The sequence below is a fragment of the Mytilus californianus genome, unplaced genomic scaffold (assembly GCF_021869535.1).
Source record: "Mytilus californianus isolate M0D057914Y unplaced genomic scaffold, xbMytCali1.0.p SCAF_2, whole genome shotgun sequence".
NCBI classification, from domain to species: Eukaryota; Metazoa; Mollusca; class Bivalvia; order Mytilida; family Mytilidae; genus Mytilus; species Mytilus californianus.
This window is the reverse complement of record NW_026262668.1, coordinates 68,153,065-68,178,041: the sequence shown is the minus strand read 5'-3', so window position 1 is coordinate 68,178,041 and position 24,977 is coordinate 68,153,065. Positions and strand designations below refer to the sequence as shown.

The window sequence follows — 24,977 nt, the reverse complement described above, 5'->3', positions numbered from 1 at the left end:
TATGTAACACACACTTACTACATAATAAAAATCTTACTACTCACTAGTAATTGATTCCTTACAAAATTCATAAAGATAAATTGCTGTAAAAAGTGCATTTAATGCTGTCTCTTTATACAAATTTTGTATACATGTCCTCTGATGCAAACTATTACAGAAACATGTAAAATGTGCAATAATATATCACTGTGGATTCATTTATTTCCGTGGGTACCAATTTTTGTGGATTGAGAAAGTATTGTAATTTTGTTGATATTTGATGCATGTTTTTGCAAAAGTCCTCATACAAGCCTAAAGAAAATATATACTCAGTGGCAGATTTCGAGGGTAGCATACAATCGTCCAAATTTTTTTTTAGCTATTCTCGGCGATATTACTGCACTTTTATGGAATTACGCCCCCTTTTCAAAAATTATGGATCCGCCCTTGCCTATACCCAAGAAATCCACAAAAATTGATATCCCACAGATGATAATGAATCCACAGAAATATTGTCCTAATCAGTAGGATAAAATGCAGTGGGTAATATTGTTGATATACTATAGATACTTTAATTATTTATTTGTTGAATTATCAATCAAATTATATATTTTTTTTATAATTGTTGAATAAAAATTACTATATATTATTCAGTTTTCTATAACTCCACGTTATGTGATGCATTTAAAGGGAACTATCAACTCATGCTGATGTACAAGATCAAACCTGACAACCACAGAAATCCAATGCCATTTGGACCAAATAATCTATTGGCATCCATAATATGCCATGTATGTTTGCTAAAAACACTATTATTGAAGACTGGAACAAAATTTCACCATTTTTTTCTTTACTTTGTCACTGCAAAATATAATTTTGATATTTACATATAACCAGCCCTTTAAAAATAATCCTTCTCGTGCAACTAATTTCAGAACCAACTACGTGGGACTGTTTTAAATAGAGTTTTAATTAGTGGACTAGCACATATATCTCCCCTTAACCTGGGACAGTGATGTAACAGTACAACATTAGAACAAACTATAAAAATCAGTTGAAAAGGGCTCAACAGATCAGATCGATACAAAGAGAAATACATCAAAACAAAAACACAGACCGGACATCCTTATGAAAAGTATGGTTGATAAATTCAACTGATATAATATTTACTAAAAATATTAAATTTGACGATATTTTCCATTTAAAAATGCTTGTGGTTCTCCTGAACAAATGAGGTGCAGATTTAGTCAACATTATTGTATTTTAGGAGGTCCTGAAATGAAATAATTCAGGACCTTCAAAATTCAAATTCTGGACATCCATAACCTGGGACTAGGTATATAGATACAATGGATAAGTGTTGATTCTTGAAAAAGAAACTATGAGCCCAGAGCGTTGATTCATGAGCCCGGAGGGTGAATGGTTTGTTTTTCATGAATCAACGCTTATCTATTGTGTCTCTAACTTAAACTATTGTGTTGATGTCTTTTCAAAATTAAAGTCTTTTCTTGATTAGAACTTAAGGTATTGTAACTGAGTTTAACAATGCATTAAAAAATCAAAGTTCACAATTGATTGGTTAGAGAAATACAAATATAACATAACACGTCTGTCTTTAAATTATTATGCATCTGAATATTATCTCTAATCAGTTACAAAATAGAGCCTCCTCATGGGGTTTATGATTATGTGATTACTTGGCCATTTTTATAGTGATTATTTGATTACCAGACCAAATATTTCATGATTATTTGATCATTTGATAATCTAGAACCATATTTTTGATTATCTTGATTAAAAAAATGATTAATGATTATGTGATTATATTGGCAAAAAAATTGTGATTATGTGATTATATGGAGACTCCCATGAGGGGCCTCAAAATAAGACATATTCAAACTTATTTCTAAGTATATATAAAAAAAGTATGTTACCGAAATTTCTAGCAAGAAACCTAGGTACATCACGATTTACTCACATAGGGATTTGCGAATAAACATTTGTAAAGATATGTAGTAAAACAGATGAAATCATACTATATTTATAAAACAAAAAATGAACAAAGTAAATGTAATCATTTTCTTTTCAAATACGTGAAATAGCCAATTTATACTTAATGAAATTGGGCACACAAAGGAAACAATTGAATATAATTTGGTGATTCCATTTCAGCGACCGATTTAGAAAGCATTGATTCTAGAAAAAGAAACCCCGGTAAATGAATAGACTGACGTCACGGCAATGGTTTAATATACTAGCCATAACTCATTCAAGACGTCCTGAAAATTTTCAGAACCTCCATAAATAATCAGTCAAAATTGATTTATTTCATGATCAGGTCCTTTGATTACATATTTCAGGATATCCTTAATATTGATGGAGCTCCATAATAATATATTTCAGGATTTCCACAGTTCTGAATACTATATTTCCTAAAACTATTGTGAAGCTCCAAATTTTTTAATACTTATGAATGTCCTGAAATTGGATTGTGGAGGTCCCGAAATAAAATGATTTCTAAACAATTATTTGTGTAGGTCCTGAAATATTTCAGAATATCATGAAAACGAATTATGGAGGTCCTGAAATGGAATTATTGAGGTCCTGAAATGGATGTATGGAGGTCCTGAAATATTTCAGGAGGTTCGTAATTATATTATATAGTAAGGATGTCAACGATACTCGAGTATGGCTCGGTAGTACCGAATATCGAATACCAAAACGATACTCGACTAATCGGTTTCACTGATTAACTGTTACTAGGCTAGTAAATAAAATACACTTTGTTTCGAATGCGTTAGTTTAATTGACATTTAGAATGCCTCCGAAAGTACGTGGGCTCGATGATACTCAGGATAACATGTCTTGGCCATTCCGTCACATCGGTACCTCCAGAACAAATGTTTTCGTCTGCAAGACTGTAGTTTACAGAGTTGCAAAACCGATTGTCCCCAGTAATAGTTGACAAGAAAATGTTTCCAAATAAAATAAATTCGTTGCCGGCATCCTCTGGTGACCCTCAGTTAAATTTCTAATCCCTACGCCTTTGTAAACATTAAATGTGTTTTCTTAACAATTACCAAATATTATTGGTTTTTCCTTGTTATAATTTTTAAAAAGGTGTTCATTAAAATTTTATTCATTAGATGATTTTTTTTTTTTACTTAATTAAGAGTAGTACTTGTAGACCTGTAATAAGCTATTTATTATGTGTAATTCCTTGTCCCAGACGGTTTTTCGTCCGTTGAAAAACTAACCACAGAATGGAAAGTACGTATTTTTGTGCTTCTGTGTTGTAGATATATGATTCCCGAGCGAGTACTCGAGTATCGCTCGATGAAACCAACGATACCCGATTAGTAATTGTTCACCGAGTTGACATCCCTAACCAAGGATTTATACTACAAATCCTTGCCCTAACTTATAGATATGCTGAAATCGAAATGTGGAGGTCCTTAAATACACTATTTTTTACTAAATCCGCGTCTCCATCATACAAAGAGCCATCAAACTTGCTATAATTGTTACAAAGATACAATTTGTCGAAAACAAAAAAATAATAAAAACGGAAAAATCTTGCAACGAAGGAGTTGCTACCACAATATTAGATTTGGAATTACATATGACTCAAAGAAGGTAACTCCAGCTGCCTTCACACATGTCTACCATTCTTTAATACTAAAATAAAAAGTGCATGGACTTGGAATCTACAAAATCAACCTACTGGGCTCAAAGTTCTGTTCAGTATTGCTGAATTTTAATTTTATGAAGACCTTTTGTACAACGATTGTTTTTTTTACATAACTTGGTCTTCCGATCCGGTACGCTCGTGAATCAAACATTTCCAAAGCCAAACATAAAAGCCACACCCATTTGTCAACTAATTAAATTTTTTTCACATTTTTACATTTAATTGTGTAAAGACAAAATAAGGAAATAAATAGCATGTAATAACCCATATTACATTATTATGTATACGAACAGTCCTTTATTTTGTGTTCAGACTTTTCGATACTCAATCACTCTCCACGCGGCAGATTACCTTTGGTAGCGTCATGTCGTATAAATAGCTATAGATAGGTATATACATTTTTTTCATATATTCACCAAGGATTGTATAGTCTCCTACTATACAAATCCTTGTATTCATTAAACTCGTCTTGAAGCCTTTGCATATTTTTGCATTTTGTTGGTGTAATACCTCTTCTTCGGGGTACAACTCATATAGAGCCCTTTTCTGTAATGAAAAAAGTAAATATGCTAGATATATACTTACTGGAATGTGATGATTAAAACGTGATTTTTCTCTTTATAAATCTATGTACATTTTGACATTAAAATTTATCGACAGGTTGTTACGTTTTCCTATGGACACCTTTAATTGCAGACTACATTCCCCATTTCCATTCTCAATTTTATTGTTCCTGTATGTCTCACAGTTTATGGACAAACTCCGTAAAGACCCCTATCGTAATTCCATTCAATTGGTGAATTCAACAAAATTTAGCGTTAACTTGATGATATTTTATGTTAAATAATCAAAAATTCTCTAAATATACTGCCGAAACTACCCAAAGGAATTTTACTTTAAATAAATCACATGTAGACAGCCATAACTGTCCTTCCTAGATTTAGATATTTGTTTCACACTGGAACTGTATACATAAATGTATGACAAAAAGGACGATTTGTTCGTTCCCTATTGTTAATTTTTCCCTTTTTTTACAGCGATGTTCCTTTGGGCCAATCTTACGATGTTTACATATCTCAACTCGTTCCCTTTGCCCGTGTCTAAAGCAACGTTATAAATTCCAATGAACTTAATCTAGGTTAATCTATGTACCACTGGTAAATTATTAAGTCATGGATTTCGTGCAACAAATTTCGTAAAACCTTAACTGAATTCTTTCATAGATACCTTTAGAAAACTTATTATCTGCTTACCCTTCCGGAGCACCTGAGATCACCCCCAGTTTTTGGTGGGGTTCGTGTTGCTCAGTTTTTATTTTTCTATGTTGTGTTTTGTGCACTGTTGTTTGTCTGTTGGTCCTTTTCATTTTTAGCCATGGCGTTGTCAGTTTATTTTCGACTTACGAGTTTAAATGTCCTTTTGGTATCTTTCGCCTCTTTTATTACAAACGGCCCGTGAGGTCTCATCCTTATTTTTACGATGTTGTAGTTTATAGAGCTCGTTAATTTAGATATCTGTATAAACTTATCGATCCTTTGAATAAACTTATTCTAAACGTTATCAATTCAACAATGTAATAAAAATTTTTGAATCTTGTTTCTACCGGTACAAACATTGATTTTGTTATCAGTAATCAAAAGCATAGCTAAATACTATTGCTATACAGCTATCATGAGCTATGTAGATTTACGGTCCTAGATTCTGTCGATACCTATATTTTGGCATGGCACTAACTCATCTTTTTCTCTGACTGTTTATGACGTCTTTACATAAACTGATTAGATATATGCTGATTGGTATATAAGTTTTGGATACAAGATTTGTTTTTATTCGTTGTTATTGGTTTTGGGCTAGCTTTCGGTAACTGAGAGTACTCTTAGATCGGTACTTTGTGACTAAAGTCTTTTTGTTAGTTGGTTTTTTTTTGTTGTGTGAGTGCTTTGTTTCGATCTGATAAAGCAAGCCTTTTTCAACTGATTTTTGTAGTTTGTTCTTATGTTGCGCTGTTATACCACTGTCCTAGGTTAGGGATGGGTTGGACGCCGCAAACATGTTTAACCCCGCCACATTGAGTGTGTGCCTATCAGAACTCAGGAACCTGTAATTCAGTGGTTGTAGTTTGTTGCTATATATCATATTTGTATTTAGTTTATTGTTTTGTACATAAATCAGGCCGTTAGTTTTCTCGTTTGAATTATTTTACATCATTTATCAGGTCGAAGCCTTTAATAGCTCGCTTTAGAGTATGTGTTTTTTCTCATTGCGAAGATCTTACGGTGCCCTATGGTTGCTAATTTTTACGTAGTTTGCTCTCTGTTTGAAAGATGTCTGATAGGCAATCATACCACATCCTCTTTTTTATTCTTAGAGGAAGCAAATTGACCCTCAGCAAATGAAAATCAAGTTTAGGTGGATTTAGAGGAGACCAGTGGCCCAGGGCCCCCTTATGGAGATACATATGCATAGATTTTTTTCCACGTGCCACCCCCAATCGTTGACTAGTTTGACCCTCTTTTCAAAATCCTGGATTCCGTCAACTGAAAGAGATTTGACAAATGTCTCCTGGTAGATTTATTGCACATCAGGGCCATTTTCAAAAAGCCTTTCAATGTTTTCTTTTAAAATTCGCTGGATCATAGATTCATGTGTGTTCTTAAAGGTTCTGATAGCAGTATATCGTACTTTTCAATGTGTAAGCGAATTATAAAATCTGTAAGATGGCTAGTTAATTGTTTCGAGATGCTGGTCATCTCGAAGAATTTACAATTCGCTCCCCCACGGTTCAAAAATAATTAAAAAATTAAGAGAGGCCGAAGATACCAAAGGGATAGTCAAACTCGTGAGTCGAAAACGAACAGTAACAATTTCATGGCAAAAAAATAAAAAGAACAATTACAAACAACAGTCTACAAAACACAACATAGAAAACTAAAGACTGCATGAGCAACACGAACCCCACCAAAAACCGTGTGATCTCAGGTGCTCCGGACGGGTAAGCAAATCCTGCTCTACACGTGGCACCCGTCGTGTTGCTCATGTAAGTACAAACCCGTTGATAAGTCTAATTCGGTAGGTCACATTCGAAGAAAAGAGGACGTGATTTTGGTTAAAACAATCGGAACATCCATAAAGTAACTGTCAACCAACTCGTCATGGCGGAAATCATGATATGATACTCGTATTTAAACCTTTAAATAGTTTACTTCTCTTCAAAACACAAATATTTTAATCGAGAAAAAAAATCGCGTATAAACAGACTAACACTTGATCGAATTGGTATTTTCGCCTATCCAAACTGTTGTGTTGCCAGAATTTGAAACATCTTCAGTTTTCAATAAAGATGGGCAAGCAATATTTTAAATATAAACTGTGTGTCTTAAATATCCTTAATTGCTTTCATATATTCGGCTTTGAGCGTTCCTAATGAAGGTAAATCCAGAAAAGCGCTTCTGACGCGGCATTAAATTAAGTGTTATTTTCATGATTTTACAGCACTGGGTCGATACCGCTGCATCAGCTCAGTTGTCAGTCGGTTCTATCTGACATGATTTGTATAAATGAAACCTTCTCAAGTCCGTTTATAAATTTGAAATTAAGAAACTATGGTTTCATCGCCCTCAGGCAAAGTTGACCTTAGATGGATTTTAGTTTTTATATAGGTCCTTTTTGGTCATATAGCTCATCAACTGTTTCGGTTCTTGTATACACATCCTTGGCCGTTTTGATTATATGGAAGTTTTCGAGAAAAGCGTTTCGGACGCATGCAATTTATAAAGTGTTGTTTTCATTTTTTTACAAGAACACTTCTGTATGGTATATCTATTATATTTTAATATCTATTGGTCCAGATGATGGTCCACAGATGCGGATCCAGGATTTTGAAAAGGGGGGGGGGGGACTAGACAAAATTTGCAGGGGAACTGGCAATTTTTTAACGGTCTGGATTTGCCATACTGAATAAAGCTCCATAAGGGGACGGGCCGGCTCCCCGTAAATCCGCCTCTGGTCCATAAGATAACGTTATATTATTTAATACAGTATATCAGAGACATATATACATATATGTGTATATATGTCTCTGAACTACCATATTCATAAACTTTATATAATATCATTCTGAAGACGCAAAGTGTATTAGCTTTTTTGATTGGTTATATGACTGTCAACAAACACATAATTTATAATTTTCAAAATACATGAAAATCAGTTTTTCCTCGAAAATCAAAATCTAGATACTACTGTTGGAACACTAAACAGTCCGCGAATTAAAGCAAATGTAAGAAAATTTCGTCTGCATCGAGCACCTGTTATGTTGACATCAATTACGTCATTACAATGATCCAATCAGAAAGCCCCTTTTATCAGCCGTCGGAAGATGATTTGTTATTATTTCTCTTTTGTTCGATCGTTCTTCTCCTGATGAAAATATATACAGCAAAAACCATTATTAATGGTTTGGCGTGATGAATAACCACAACAGCTTCAATCATCATGTAAAAAGTCGATCAGAGGTGGGTATGGAATAATTAGTTAGCATTTGCGAGATAAAACCGAATTAGAAGACTGGATGTTGTCGAAATCAGCTGATTTGTGACAACCAACAAATGAAAAAACGTTGCCATGAAATAATCGGGATACGATCAGTTGCATATTTTCCAACAACTTCAGTGACGATTAAGATTTAAGGTTACTGACAACAAGAACTCTTGATGTCAATAATTCTTCGCTTATGTATATCTTCCGGTTGAGTGAAGAGATTGAAAATTGTCACAAGGCATTGAGCTGTCAAGTGCTTATTTCCAAACAAAGAAACACGTGTTTCCTGGTCCACCAAAAGGTCAACCAGACAGCTCACAAGAAAAAATATATATGATTACAATTTCATTGATTTTGAAGTCATTGATGTGTCCTTTTCAAGAAAATATGCAAATATATATACATGTATATAAAAAAAAGAAGAAATGTTTTATCATATGATTTACAAATGTATAAACTTTATAGAGGTACATGCAACAAAGACAAGAACTCTTGTTATGAATATTCTTTAAATTGCTCTTATTAAAGAAAGAAACATTTTTCCTGGTCCTAGAACTTGACCATTATAAAGTGTGCAACATGAAATATTTATATAGATACAACTTTAGGGAAGTCACAGTTAAACTAAACAACATGGTTAGTGTTTTCAAAGTTTGTATGCATAATCATTACAAATATCGGAGATCTACATGAACTGTTGTATGATGGTGCACTGTCATTGTTAATTTATCTGCTGCCACCTTCAATAATCTCCCCTATTAAACCTGCCATCGTTAAAATAATGGTGCCAAGGTTGACATGAAATAAAAACTCAGTTTTGATTCCCTAAGCGCCACCATTTTTGTTTGCTATTTAACTTCCATTGCTTGTAATTTCATAACTCATCTTGTGTATTATAATCGAAAGGTCCTACTTACAGTTTAAATGTCTCCTGGGGGATATCAGGCTATTAACAAATCAGGTGGTCTGATCCAGGACCCAACTTATTAAGTTGCTCTGTCAGATTCCCGTATCCCACTTATCATTGTAATGAAAACACTTGTAATTTCGCGTGTGCCGCCCAACTTTGTTTCTCGTTTTCATGCACAATAATTTGATTTTCATGAGTCATGCTTAGACCCCAATGACACCCACTAATCACTTGTATAGGTACATGTATAATCACCTTACAGGACACTACACTGATCAAGTTCAGACTGTTAACTGCATAATTTAATTACTTTGTTTCAGGAACTGTTATGGCATTAAATATTAAAAATTTAACTTAAAACTCAATAAGGAAAAAACATTTTTACAACTAGAACATTAGGGCATGTTTTTTTACGTGAAATCTGCACACCTGTTTTAGAAGATTAGAAGATTCGAGACTTAATCGTAAAACGCAACATTATTTCATGCCATATACATGTAACACTAGTACCTCTTGAGAAGGCATTAGTAATTTACTTTATCAAAATCTTTTGATCATTTAAACTATTGCCCTGCATGTCTACAAAAATGGGTACAAACATATTTCTTGTTGTTGATGTGTCAAACTGTTGATACAAGTTCATTTATAAGATGACTTGATTTGAATAAATATTCAGGTTATTTTAAAACTATCGTAATTTTTTAAAGCCCTAACAAAAAGACTAAAATAGCAAGGAAAAAATCTCTTGAACATTGGTTCATAATGCATTTGAAGTTTCAGGAGCACTATGTGTACTGTCAATAGAGTAAGTACTATAAATGCCAGGAACAGGTTGTCACAGGTGATAATGATAATTTTGGACATTCTATAATGAAATAAATATGATAAACAATAAAATCTGTCTGTCCACCAGTTCTGACAACAAAATAGAGAAATGAAATCAACATGCTGGGTTTGTCCTGGTGAAAGTTCCACCATTATTATCTTTCATCTATGGATATCCCTGTATATATTTATATAAATGTACATGTTTAAAGGGAGAAGTTTATTGCTAGTTGAAAGTAAAGATAATTTAACAAACATGCACCTGAAAATAGGCTTTTGAAATTTACTGGATTGCAACCTAAGTTGAGTCCATTTCATTGTCTTGATATAATAATGCATGAAGTTTGATTCTTCAGGTTTTATATCTATGATGGTACATGCATGACTTGATCAAAGTTATGATTTTTCATGTTTTGTCATTCTTCAAAATTGGAAATGGATTTGTGATTAAACATTTATGAGGAGCATTAATACTTTATAACAGCTAAAGCTAAAAGAATCTGTTATTCAAGCATGTTTACCTGTTTAAAGTTACATGTAGATCTAGATGACACATTCTTTTAGGTCCCTTTTGGACATATTATAGTATTTTGTGGTAAACTAAATAAATATACTTAAAATTATCCTTATATCTGTGTGTGGCAGACAACTCAATGAGGTCACCAGGCCAGATGTAGTTGCATAACTTCTTCAAGGAATGGAGGCTACAATGCTTCTGCAAATTCACTGTCAGAAGTTAACATACAGATTCTAAATCAGTATTGGTTTCAGTGCAAAAGGGTTCACACTACTGGGAGACCTGGCTGAAGACGAATTAGATCATTAGATGTTATTTCAAAGAAATGACTTTTTATGCAAACAAATCAAACTATTTTTTTTCACTTTCAGCCCTTATACATTACACTGGTGAACATCAAGGTTCTGATTTTCAGCAAAATGAATTTGTTACTTCATTGAAACTTGATGAAAATAACTTCAGTCAATGGTTGATGATCCATTTATTGCATTAAAATGTCATACTAGTATTCCTTTCCAAATCGCTTGTCAAAGACTGTTTATTTTTGTACCAACAGTGACTGAAATCTGCATTCTTATTATGATCATAACTACAGACACACATTTGGCTCAGCTGACAGGAGGATAATGTGTCCAAAAGTGAAAAATACACTTTCAACACACATTGATAGACATTTTGTTAGATTCCTATAGTCACAAGTCTATAAATTTTTAATGCAAATGCACTGTTTCAATTTATTGATTTGAGTATAAATTATCCCCTTTGAACTTATAATATTTGTAAAAAATATTTTTTTTTTTTTCTAAATTATTTTGTTTAGATCTGCAAGTCATGACAGTGCTAGCTAGATATTTAGTTTATTTTGCCAGACAAGGGGAAAAATATAATTGTGTAACTATAAATGACAATTTAAGACATAAACTGAGACAACAGTAATGTTATATTCAGGCATGAAATAGTATTGGATTTGTACAATAAAACTAAAGAATTAAATACATGTAAATATAAATGTGCTAAGGATACAGATACATGTATATCCTGGTAAAAAACAAACATTGATAAAAGCGTTGTGATCAAAAAAGCACTTCTCTTTAAGTATCACCACATCTCCCTATCAGTTTCAAAAAGAGAAGTCACATATCCTGTAAAAATAATGAAAATTCAATGGAAACACTTCAACAATTGTCAATATATGATGAAGTTCTTCATTATAAAAATAAGGAGATGTGGTATGAATGCCAATGAGACAACTATCCACCAGAGTTCAAATGAAGCGGGATCCCGTCAGGTGGACTTGTGGTAGCATGTTTGCCTCGAGTACGAGTTGGGTCAAACCAAAGACTTTAAAGTTGGTATTTGCTGCTTCTCCACTAAGCACATCATCCACATGGCATAAACATGATAAAGGAGGAAGAACAAAGACTGGTCAGCTACATTATGTATGAGTTAGAATAATGTGTCAGGTTATGGTGACATGTCTTCCTGTGGACTGTTACCTTGTGAACTAGCACGTTAAAAATCTGGCTCAGCGTGTCGGTCTAGTACAAAGCAGGGTAAATATTCATATTACATTAACATGTTCTCGTCCTGAATATGTATATTAATTTGCCGCTGGACGTTAAGCAGCCATCCATCATCATCAAATGAAGTGGATGTAAGCAATTATGGGCAAATGTACAGCCGTCAACAATGAGAAAAACCTATACCATATTGTGAGCTAAAAAAAACCCAGACATGAAAATTGAAAAAGGTGAAACAAAACAAGTCGGAGAAAAATAACAGCCTTATTTATAACAAAACAATTTAACAGACAAAAACCAACAACAACCACTGAACTGCAGGCTCCTGACTCGGGGAAATCACATAAAGAATGTGGAGGGGTTAACATGTTTTTGAGCGCTCAACCCTACCCTTGCCTAGATCAGTGGTTTAACAGTACAACATAAGAACAAACAATAAAAATCAGTAGCAATACATGCATGCATTCTAGCACATTTACATCCTTGGCTTCCAAATTTTTGTCTCACCTGCATCGCAGTATGCAAGACATAGGTATTACTATCCGCCGGAGATGGCATAAATTATTTGTATAAAGCTTTATATTTCAGACGGTAGAAGACCTGCTTCATATCTTGTATGCAGATACCTTATGTTACAAGGTTTCCATCAATCATATGTCCATTCTTGACCTCATTTTCATGGTTCAGCGACTGCTTGAAAAGAAATTTGAGTTTTTTTGTCATTTGAGTTTCTCACTTACATGTATGAGTAATAGGATAACTATATTTGGTATATAGGTTCCTTGCATCGTCTACATGTCCGTCAGACGAGTTTACTTGACCTCAACCTCATTTAAGGGATCAGGTTAAAGTTACATGATAAGGTCTGTTTCGCAAATACTATAAGCAGTAGGTTAACTATATTTGGTATATGGAATGATTGTAATGGGTACATGTCAGTCTGGCAGGTTTCATCTTACCTTGACCTCATTTTCATGGTTCATTGGTCAATGTTAAGTTTTTGTGTTTTGGTCTCTTTTTCAAGTACTATGAGCAATAGGTTAACTATATTTTGTGTATGGAATGACTGTAAGGTGTACAAGTCTGTCTTGCAGGTATCATCTGACCTTGGTCTCATTTTCATGGTTCATTGGTCAATGTTAGTTTTTTAGTTTTTGTGTTTTTGTCTGTTTTTCAAGTACTATATGCAATAGGTCAACTATATTTGAAGTAAGGAAAGATTGTAAGGTGTAAATGTCTGTCTGGAAGGTATCATCTGACCTTGACCTCATTTTTATGGTTCAATGGTCAATGTTAAGATTTTGTGTTTTGTTCTGTTTTGAGCTTATACCATCACTTGGCGTCCGTCGTGGTTGTCTGTCGTCGTCATAAACTATTTCAAGAATCTTCTCCTCTGAAACTACTGGACCAAATACCTCCAACTTTAACCGAATGTTCCTAAGGGTATCTAGTTTATAAATTGTATCCGAAGTTATGATCCATCAACAAACATGGCTGCTGTGGCTAAAAATAGAACATAGGGGTCAAATGCAGTTTTTGGCTTTTATCTAAAAAACTAAAGCATTTAGAGCAAATCTGACGGGATAAAAATGTTCAATAGGTCAAGATCTATCAGCTCTAAAATTTTCAGATGAACTGAACAACCCATTGTTGGTTTGCTGTCACTAAATTGGTAATTTTAAGGAAATTTTGGGAGTTTTTATACGACCGCAAAAATTTTTTTTGGATTGTATAATGTTATGATGTCGTTGTCTGCGTCGTCGTCTGAAGACACATTGGTTTCCGGACAATAACTTTAGTTTAAGTGAATGGATCTTTATGAAACTTTTTAAGAAGGTTCAATACCACAAAAGGAAGGTTGGGATTGATTTTGGGGATGATGGTCCCAACTGTTTAGGAATTAAGGGCCCAAAAAGGGGCCCAAAACAAGCATTTTTCTAGTTTCAGGATAATAACTTGCATATAAGTATTTCGATTTCTCCTAAATTGTACCACAATGTTTAATACCTCAAGTAGAAGGTTGGGATTCATTTTAGGGGATATGGGGGCCAACAGTTGAGGAATTAAGGGCCAAAAACAAGCATTTTTCTAGTTACCAGACAAGTTTGTAAGTGTATGGATCTCTCTGACATTGTACCACAAGGTTCCATATCACAAAGGGAATGTTGGGATTGATTTTGGGGTAATTGCCTCAAAGTTTTAGGAATTAGGAGCCAAAAAAGGGGCAAAAAACAAGCATTTTTCTAGTTTCATGACAATAACTTGTGTGTAAGTGTATGGATCTTTCTGAAATTGTACTACAAGGTTCCATATCACAAAGGGAAAGCTGGAATTGAGTTTGGGCGTAATTGCTCAAAGCGTTTAGGAATAAGGGGCCAAAAATAAGCATTTTTCTAGTTTCCAGACAATAGCTTGTGTTCAAGTATATGGATCTCTCTGAAATTGTACTGCAAGGTACCATACCACAAAGGGAAGGCTGGGATTGATTTCGGGGGTAATTGCCTCAAAATTTTAGGGATTAGGGGCAAAAAACAAGCAGTTTTCTAGTTTCAGGACAATAACTTGTGTGTAAGTGTATGGATCTTTATGAAATTGTACTACAAGGTTCCATATCACAAAGGGGAAGCTGGGTTTGAGTTTGGGGGTAATTACCTTAAACGTGTAGGAATTTGGGGCCAAAAAGCATTTTTCTAGTTTCCAGACAATAACTTGTGTTTAAGTGTATGGATCTCTCTGAAATTGTACTGCAAGGTATCATACTAAAAGGCTGGGATTGAGTTTGGGGTTGATGAATCATAAGGGGGTTCAAAAAATTTTGGAGGGGGATTTTTTTTTCCTTTTTTATACGACCGCAAAAAATATTTGTGATCGTATATTGGTATGACGTTGGTGTCGTCGTCGTCCGAAGACACATTGGTTTTCGCACTCTTACTTTAGTTTAAGTGAATGGATCTCTATGAAGTTTTACCATACGGTTCAATACCACAAAAGGAAGGTTGGGATTGATTTTGATGGTTATGGTACCAACAGTTGAGAAATTAGGGGCCAAAAATAAGCATTTTTGTAACTTCCAGACATACCGTATAGCGGGTTATTTTCGCAGGTGTAAAATTTCGTGATTTGGGGGCAACAAAGTATATGAAAAATTTTGGTGGAATCTTAAGTCCCAATTAAATATTTTGGTGGATACTGAAATTGTTGCAGTTAAAAAATTGTAAAACTTGACAAGTGTCTATTGGTATGGTTAATTGTTTTTTTTATTTTACCGGAATGACCTCTTATTTATTGATTAGATTCTGATACAGTTAATCTTTAGAATACCACTAACTTAGATATTTACTTCAGTTATTCAAACGTCTTGTAAATTTTACGATTGATTAGTTACGAAATTAACCGGACCTTTGATGTACTTACTAATCAGGTTACAAAATTATCATGAGTGTTTGAAACTCTTATATAGTTTGACACTAATTAATAAGGGTAATTACCTGATAAGAGTACCTTACACTCTTATTCTAATTGACACTTATTAATAAGGGTATACACACCTGACAGTCATTTTATAAAATACATTTATGTACAATGCCCTTTGGCATTTATCTTCTTAAAACTAACATATACCGTTATTGACCTGTCGACAGGAAAAAGCTAGATCGTTTACAAAATCCTTTAACCATGTTAACTTCGAAACTACCAAACGTATGCATAAATTTTTCGCGGAATTTATTTTCGCGATTTTTTCGTTTATCCGCCAAAATAAGCGAAAATAACCCGCTATACAGTAACTTGTGTGTTAGTGTATGGATCTCTCTGAAATTGTACTGCAAGGTACCATACCACAAATGGAAGGCTGGGATTGATTGTGGGGGGAATTTCCTCAAAATTTTAGGAATGAAGGGCCAAAAAGGGGCAAAAAACAAGTTTTTTTCTAGTTTCAGGACAATAACTTGTTTGTAAGTGTATGGATCTTTATGAAATTGTACTACTTGTAAAAGGTTCCATATCACAAAGGGAAAGCACGGTTTGAGTTTGGGGTAATTGCCCTAAACGTTAAGGAATTCGGGGCAAAAAAGGGGCAAAAAACAAGCATTTTTCTAGTTTCCAGACAATAACTTGTGTTCAAGTGTATGGATCTCTCTGAAATTGTACTGCAAAGTACCATACCACAAAGGGAAGGCTGGGATTGAGTTTGGGGGTGATGAATCATAAGGGGGTTTAAAAAATTTGGGGGAGGGATTTTTTTTTCCTTTGTTCCTTTTTTATACGACCGCAAAAAATTTTTTGTGGTCGTATATTGTTTTTCTTTAAAATTTCCATTTTAAATTGGTAATTTCAGATTTATATTTAAAAGCAAATAATAATGATATGGTTTGGATAGGTAAATTAAAAATTTTTAAGTTCTTAGACCACATTCATTCTGTGTCAGAAACCTATGCTGTGTCAAATATTTAATCACAATCCAAATTCAGTGCTGTATCAAGCTTGAATGTTGTGTCCATACTTGCCCCAACTGTTCAGGGTTCAACCTCTGCGGTTGTATCAAGCTGCGCCCAGCGGAGCATTTTATTTCCTTTTTTTTTCTTTAAAATTTTCCATTTTAAATTGGTTATTTCTGATTTATATATAAAAGCAAATAATAATGATATGGTTTGAATAGGTGAATTTAATTTTTTTAAGTTCTTAGACCACATTCATTCTGTGTCAGAAACCTATGCTGTGTCAAATATTTAATCACAATCCAAATTCAGAGCTGCATCAAGCTTGAATGTTGTGTCCATACTTGCCCCAAGCCCCCAACTGTTCAGGGTTCGACCTCTCGGTCGTATGAAGCTGCGTCCAGTGGAGCATTTTATTAAAAATGTTAAGTTTCTGTTATGCTTTAAGCAAAACCTTTATCTTTAAGACTTTCATCTTAAAATCAATGGTCAGTAAAGCAGGCGAGACATTTCAGCATGTGCACTCCTTTTTAAAAAAGGGCTTCTGACACACCAAATTTATAAAGTGTTATTATCATTTACTAGCACTGGGTAGATATATGCAGATGGACTGCTTGTCCCAATGGTATGTATCATCAGCTCAGTGGTCAGTGATTTTGTACTGACAAGATTTATAACATACCTTGAATTTTTTTTCATAAATTAAGAAACTAAGGTTCCAACTGCACTCAGGCAAAGTTGATATTAAATTTATTTTGCTATTCTTTTAGGTCCTTTTGATCATACAGCTCATTATGTAATCAATAACTTATACCGGTACATCCTTGGCTTGTAAATTTCTGGTTTTGAGCATTCCTGGTGAAAGTAAATCCAGAAAAGGACTTAGGATGCACTGATGCACCAAATTTGTAACCTGTTGATTTCATTTATCATCTTACTGGGTTGATTCTACTGCAGGTAGACTGCTTGTCTTTGACTCAGAGTAACAACAGCTCAGTCTGCTTAGTAGTGTTGTTTTAATTTAAAAAAAAAAAAATCTTAAATTCTCTGCTGATAAATTTAGAAATCATTAAGAAACTAAGGTTCTTACTCTCTCATGCAAAGTTGTTCATAGATGGATTTGGCTATTTTTTCGATTTCCCTTTTGGTAATTTAGCTTCTCGCCTACAGTCTCAGCGGTCAAATTTTGGATTTGAGGGTTCCTGATGAAATTTTATCCAGAAATTTCCTTACGATGCACTAAATTTATAAAGTACAATGTATTATATTGAGTACCTACCAGTCATGATGTTAAGCTTTACTTGTATCAACTTTTACTACCAATGTACCAATTGATTAATTATAAAACCTGTGATTTTGTTTTGTCCCCAACTCAACAAAGAGCTTGAACATAGAAATAACTGAGTCTATCTGTTGATCTGTCCAATCTTTGTAAGCACTCTCATTCCTACAATTCTTGTCAGATTTTTATATGAAATTTATATCATAAGGTTATGTCAGCTATGTCTTTGGCAAATTTGGAACCAATCAAGTATTTTTACTAGAGTTTAATTCCCCTAGGAAATGTAGATTATGTGGAAAATAGCATTTTAAGTGCTCTCATGTCTATACATTTGTTGTATGATTTGCATTGATGAGAGAAATTATTTATTTTAGGTTTCCAATATATCCATTAGTGATGATGATGCTCCAATAAATAAGAAACTCCCAAAAGAACTGTTATTAAGGTATGTTAATATTGTATGTCACACATCTGTTTATTAAAATTAATAGGACTTGAATGTTCTGTTTACATTATTTACAAGTTATGAGCCAGAAGCAAGTATTTTCAGCAAGAACAACAAAATTACTGTCGGGTAGAAAATGACAAATATTCTTTAGATTATATGTACCTAAAGAATATTTGTCATTTTCTACCCGACATACTATGTAAAGATATGCATTTTAAAAATATTAGAAAGGTTAACTGGCTGCATTCTTATCCTATACAGATTTATGTATAGATGTTCAAGATATATCTAGAAAAAATACATAATACTGGTTATGTGAAGAGAAAGAAATTCAAAAATAAATTTGAAGATACATGTAGTTTTCTGTATGTTCTTTGAGGAAATAAGAGTGAAAATGAAGGTCACCATTCATGTTTTCTTTCTCCTAATGCATTTATCACATGGAGTGCTTCCCCCTGTTAATCAAATGAACATAAAAATGTATTCCAAATTGAAAATATTTTTTTTGTCTTCCTTGAAACTTTTTGTTTCAATGTTGTTATGTTATATGATTCATTTTATTTGATGAAACTTATACCGGGGTTCTCATGAATTACATTTTATTATTAAAGTTTTTAAATCTTTGAAAAAAATCTATATTTGCATTTGCAATTGTTTAAACTGTCTAGGTGGTATTGATCTCTCTTGGAATATGTACACTGCATGACAAACAGTGAGATCATGATTCATATCTCATTTTAAAAATATGTGAGTTGGTAATTTTTTTATGGACTTCTTGACCAATACCAATAAAAATTGAATACCAATTGAAATTCATATTTTGAATTGTTTTGTTCATTGCAAAGTTAAAAACAAAGATTCTTGGATCAAGCGAAATAAAATATTTTACAATATAAAAGTAAGGAAACGTTGTATGATGGCCAATAAACTATAATCCAGAAAAATCCAATGGACACAGATGTGAACAAGTACAAGTCACCAATACTGCCTTCAACACTGATTAAAACCCATTACGTCTTACTGACTAATGTCTTGTGAACATCTAAAGGCTGTTATTTGATAGATTTAGGATTATTTTATATTTTCTAATTCTGGGGGTTTATCTATTGGCCCTTATCATTCTTTCTTCTTTGACCTAAAATGACCATTTTACATTCTGTGGATTCATTTATTTTGTTTGGTACCAATTTTCATGGATTGATGAAAAAAATTATTTTGGAGATTTGACAAAGTCTGCAATAAGCCTATAGAAAATTGTTTGGTTGTTGAACATTTTATCCTGTTTTCTGAAGGAAAAATCTGGTTACTAAAAGTATTGTTGGCATTGGGCTGCAGGGGCATAGGACATTTGAGCGAAAATAAAAAATGCACATAGGGACATTTGAGCGACGACATCATAGGACATTTTAGCGCTAAAATATTAACCATGCCTGGATTTTCAAATGGGACGTTTGAGTGAAATTTTCTGTGATACTTTAATAGGAATTAAGGAAATATTTTTAAAAAGTAAGAAAAAAGAGTAAAATAAATATATTTTTATGTCGAAAGCCTATATTAAATTTCAAGCCCGAACCGACTTGTAAATAATGCTATTGCCGAGTTTTAAGTTTTATGACAGTGCTTTGTTTTTTTTTTACAATTAAAAGATGTTTCAAACTTTGTGCATTATAAACTCCATATTTTATTTACTATATCCTGCTCGAAAATTCTACTTTCACCTCCCCGTGGTGATCAGGGGTAACAGATTATATGTGGTGAACGGAAGAGGTACTCCTTCATCATTCTTAATTCTTTTTCGCTCAAATGATCTATACTTTAGCGCTCAAACATCCTTTTTTATCGCTCAAATATCCATTGTTGGGCTGCCAATAAGTTACTTGCAATAACTTATGAACTGTTCAACCGATGCTTTTCAAAATTTAATATGTTGTTACTAATGACAAAATGATGTCTATTTCGATATTGAATATTTTCACTTTTACAGTTCAGGACATGTGATCCTTGCAATTGATAGATTGGACAATAGGCACAGAATGTGGCAGGTCAAACAAGCCTGAAACCTTCATACATTAGAGTACATCACTTTCATTCATACTATCTGCCCTCTTTAAGTTCGAATATGGTAACCCTCAAAATACAAAAATAAAAACATGGTTTGCAGTGAATTTGACTGCTGATTTCTTGTTACTCTGTGGTTTACCTATACCCAGGGAATACACCAAACTGAACAATAATGCTTCCAAACTCCACAGTATAATTTTGTTGAAATTTATATTAAATACATGTATGGGAAGCAGCCTTACCAAAAAAGATATTCAACTAGCATCAATATTCGTAAGCCTCAATTTCCCTCAACTTTTTTACACATGAGACAAAATGTCTTTTTTCGTCTATTGTTCATACATGTATCCAAATATTGGTAGGATGATCTCAGAATGAAACAACTTTGGAAGTTTTTGCAGTCTTCCTTAGATGCAAGAAGTTTGTCCTAAAGCAAGCATGTAAATTTGACTGTGTTTTGGTTGATTTGTAGTTGGGTTTTTGTCTCATGGACATATATCCCACTTCTCCTTTTCATCATATGGATATCGCTGATATCTGACTTGTGAGCACCAAAAGTATGTTATTTGACAGATTTACAATTGATTTTAAACTCAGTAGGGCAAAAATGACCTTATAAAACCTTCTCTTTTCCTAGAAAAATACCTAAACATTTTTGAAACGTTCCTATCAACATCATATATCTTGAATCTGATCGGAATAGTTGAATTTCAGAGGATTGCAGTTCTGGTCCTTTAATTAACTGTCCAAGGTAGTTGTAACTTCAAATCAATTCAGTTGTTGAACTGACAGATGATTAACTTTCTTTTTTATTTGCTTTTTTGTTAAAAAAAACAGATAACAATACATGTTACAGTGGCATAGCTAGACTTATACTGATCTTCACGCAGAAGTTGCCGAGCGTAGCGAAGCAAAAAAATTTCGCCGAGCGGATTGAGGCGAAAAAAAATTTTGGACCCTTTTTTACAGAAAATGAATCTTTTTTCAATCTAAGATGGTTAATTTTGAAGTGAAGTATGCACAGTTGAGTGTTTTGCTATACTTGTATATCAAATCAAAGACCTAAAACTGACTAAAAAATTCTAAAAACTTTGCAATGCTCGCCAATTTATTATGCTTCAAACAAAGAAAGGGCTAGAGAATTGGATCATCTCATGACATATATGTTAACATATGAAAACAAAGCAATTCAAACAATCAATTTTTAATTTGGTGATATATGAATGTGACGTTCGTATGTAAGACCGTATATAAGACTGAATTTATCAACCGAGGTCCTTTAGGAGAGTAACATTTCCATTTGCCTAGCATTGTTAAACGTGTCAATAACTTCTTTAGTGTCCATGTCAAAATCAGAATGAACGTGCAGCAGTGCAAGTGAAGAAAGTCTTTCTTGTCCATGGTCGATCTCAGATACGTTTTTACGCGTTTCAGAGCGCTGAAAGAGCGTTCAGCAGTAGAGGTTGAGGGTGGCATGGTGACAAGTATTTGCAGAATACAGAATATATTTGGGCAAAGTTCTTTCGGTGTCATCTTCAATGTTGCACAGAGATGGTCTGGTTTTTTAGATGGATAAATATCCCATCGCGCAACCCACCTTTTAATTTTGAGAAGAAACTGATCTCTGATTGAAGATCGGACTCGTAGGCGCGAAATATGCGAATTTGATGGTCCTGATTCAAACTTTTCAGATTGTTTGGAAAAAGCATCTGGGCAAGAAAACGTTCTTCCGAATTGAAAAGACGATCTCGTAGTTCGTTTAGTAGATGGTCTTAAAATTGTATATACCTATGTACGCACAATAAAAATGAACTGATAGAAAACACGGAAACCTTTGACAAGTTGAAACACCTATATATATAAAGTGACAGTCAATCGCACTCTTTCTTTTTTTGACTGCCATGATGTTTTAATTATGATTTTTTTGGGGGCCATTTCCTTTGTGCACGCAAGAGCGTCGTTGCGTCAATGGTAGCTACGCCACTGTGTTATATTATATACATAATAACAGCAATAAAAGCACCGTTCCTTTGCTTTTTGTGTGTTTTTTTGCTGTGCATGCACTGATTTTGTGTCATGGATGGATACCCCATATTCTTTGTTTTTTCTATCATGTACATCTGGAATAAGCACAATAAATACCATGAAAACATAGAATGATATATATGGATTTGGAATTCTGCATGTTCTGTATTTGCGGTACATGTTTTTATATGACCGCAACAAATTTTTGTGGTCGTATATTGGTATGATGTTGGCGTCGTCGTCGTTCTTCGTCTTCGTCCGAAGACACATTAGTTTTTGCACTCTAACTTTAGTTTAAGTGAATGGATCTCAATGAAATTTTACCATAAGGTTCAATACCACAAAAGGAAGGTGGTGATTGATTTTGGGGGTTATGGTACCAACAGTTAAGGAATTAGGGGCCAAAAAGGGGCCAAAAATAAGCATTTTTGTAACTTCCAGACATAACTTGTGTGTAAGTGTATGGATCTCTCTGACATTGTACCACAAGGTTCCATATCACAAAGGGAATGCTGGGATTGATTTTGGGGGTAATTCCCTCCAAATTTTAGGAATAAAGGGGCCAAAAAGGGGCAAAAAACAAGCATTTTTCTAGTTTCATGACAATAACTTGTGTGTAAATCTATGGATCTCTCTGACATTGTATCACAAGGTTTCATATCACAAAGGAAATGCTAGGATTGATTTTGGAGGTAATTGCCTCAAAGTTTTAGGAATTAGGGGCCAAAAAAGGGGCAAAAAACAAGCATTTTTCTAGTTTCATGACAATAACTTGTGTGTAAGTGTATGGATCTCTCTGAAATTGTACTACAAGGTTCCATATCACAAAGGGAAAGCTGGAATTGAGTTTGGGGGTAATTGCCCAAAAAGTTTAGGTATAAGGGGCCAAAAAGGGGCCAAAAAAAAGCATTTTTCTAGTTTCCAGACAATAACTGGTGTTCAAGTGTATGGACCTCTCTGAAATTGTACTGCAAGGTACCATACCACAAAGGGAAGGATGGGATTGATTTTGGGGGTAATTCCCTCAAAATTTTAGTAATTAGGGGCCATAAAAGGGCAAAAAAAACAAGCTTTTTTCTAGTTTCAGGACAATAACTTGTGTGTAAGTGTATGGATCTTTATGAAATTGTACTACAAGGTTCCATATCACAAAGGGAAAGCTGGGTTTGAGTTTGGGGGTAATTGCCCTAAACGTTTAGGAATTTGGGGCCAAAAAGGGGCCAAAAAACAAGCATTTTTCTAGTTTCCAGACAATAACTTGTGTACAAGTGTATGGATCTCTCTGAAATTGTACTGCAAGGTACCATACCACAAAGGGAAGGCTGGGATTGAGTTTGGGGGTGATGAATCATAAGGGGGTTCAAAAAATTTGGGGGGGATTTTTTTTAATTTTTTTTCTTTAAAATTTTCCATTTTAAATTGGTTATTTCTGATTTATATATAAAAGCAAATAATAATGATATGGTTTGAAGAGGTAAATTAAAATTTTTTAAGTTCTTAGACCACTTTCATTCTGTGTCAGAAACCTATGCTGTGTCAAATATTTAATTACAATCCAAATTCAGTGCTGTATCAAGCTTGAATGTTGTGTCCATACTTGCCCCAACTGTTCAGGGTTCGACCTCTGCGGTCGTATTAAGCTGCGCCCCAGTGGAGCATTTTATTTCTTAATTGTGAATTATTCATTTATGCCTATTGGTTATTAATCAAAATTAAATTGTTAAAAATTAAAAAAATAAAGATACTGAGCATAATACATTAGTATGTATTAGTTAAAAATGACTAATTATAAGCCCAAAAGTTGTTCAGATTGTAATTACAATTCATATTATACACCATGTCTCTCTTTATAATTTGTTGCAGGTGGTAAGAGCTGTTATATTACATAACGGTTTTCTATTTTTATGTCGTATTGTCCTCTCTGTATTAGAAACATTTGTAATTCTTTAGCAAAGTTATTCCAAGCTATATGATTTCTTGGCATGGTTTTATTGATGACTTATGTTTAATCAATATTGAGGTAAAACATGCCTTTATAAGCTTATTTCTAAGCTGTTTATTGTTATGTCAGATAATTATGGGTTCATTGTACATCTAGTTCACTTGTGGCTCAACAGGGACAGGCTTACGGCTGAACAGATCACTTATTGAAAGTTCATTTGAAGTCATTCACTTGACATCTTTTGTCATCAATGCTTATTAATCAATACATGCTACTCTGTCAACATCTTATACTTTTCATTTTTAAATTAAGTTATTATTGTTTAACATATTTAAATTGATATGCCAACACTAATATTTTGCCTTAAAAATCATTCTGTTCATATACTTTTGAATGATGACTTTTATTGAAGGGGTCATAGTATTCAGTTTTTCATACTAGTCCCCAAATGCACTAAATAATTAAATGCCTATTTAAAAAAAAACCATGCAGCTGTTATTCAAATTTTATATCAGTTTGAAGAGTACACCAAAATCAAAAAACGGTTTCATGACAACATTTGACATTTATCATGGTTGTTTCACTCTGATCCCCCCCTCCTAACCTAAACAAAGATATGATAAATGATAAAAAAAAACTAGAACTTGCATGAAGTCATATACCTACGTCATTGATGTTGCCTTGGGATATCTATATTTAGGTACATGTTAGTTGTTCTTAATCTTATATTAACCTCTCATGTTTTCAAGCAGTGAATATAACGTTTTACAAAAGAAGATTCTCAATGTTTTTAGCCAATGAGAAC

At 33.6% G+C, this 24,977-nt stretch overlaps 1 protein-coding gene across 1 annotated transcript in view; it reads left to right on the top strand.

Annotated features, from left to right (window-relative positions):
• Positions 1-8,044: 8,044 nt before the first annotated feature.
• Positions 8,045-24,977, top strand: part of LOC127728094 (F-box/LRR-repeat protein 2-like) — a 47,335-nt gene continuing 30,402 nt past the window's right edge. The window contains exons 1-2 of the mRNA XM_052235318.1: positions 8,045-8,181; positions 18,071-18,141. Coding sequence (XP_052091278.1) covers positions 8,134-8,181; positions 18,071-18,141 — 119 coding nt within the window. The 5' untranslated portion in view covers positions 8,045-8,133. The remainder of the gene's footprint in view (positions 8,182-18,070; positions 18,142-24,977) is intronic.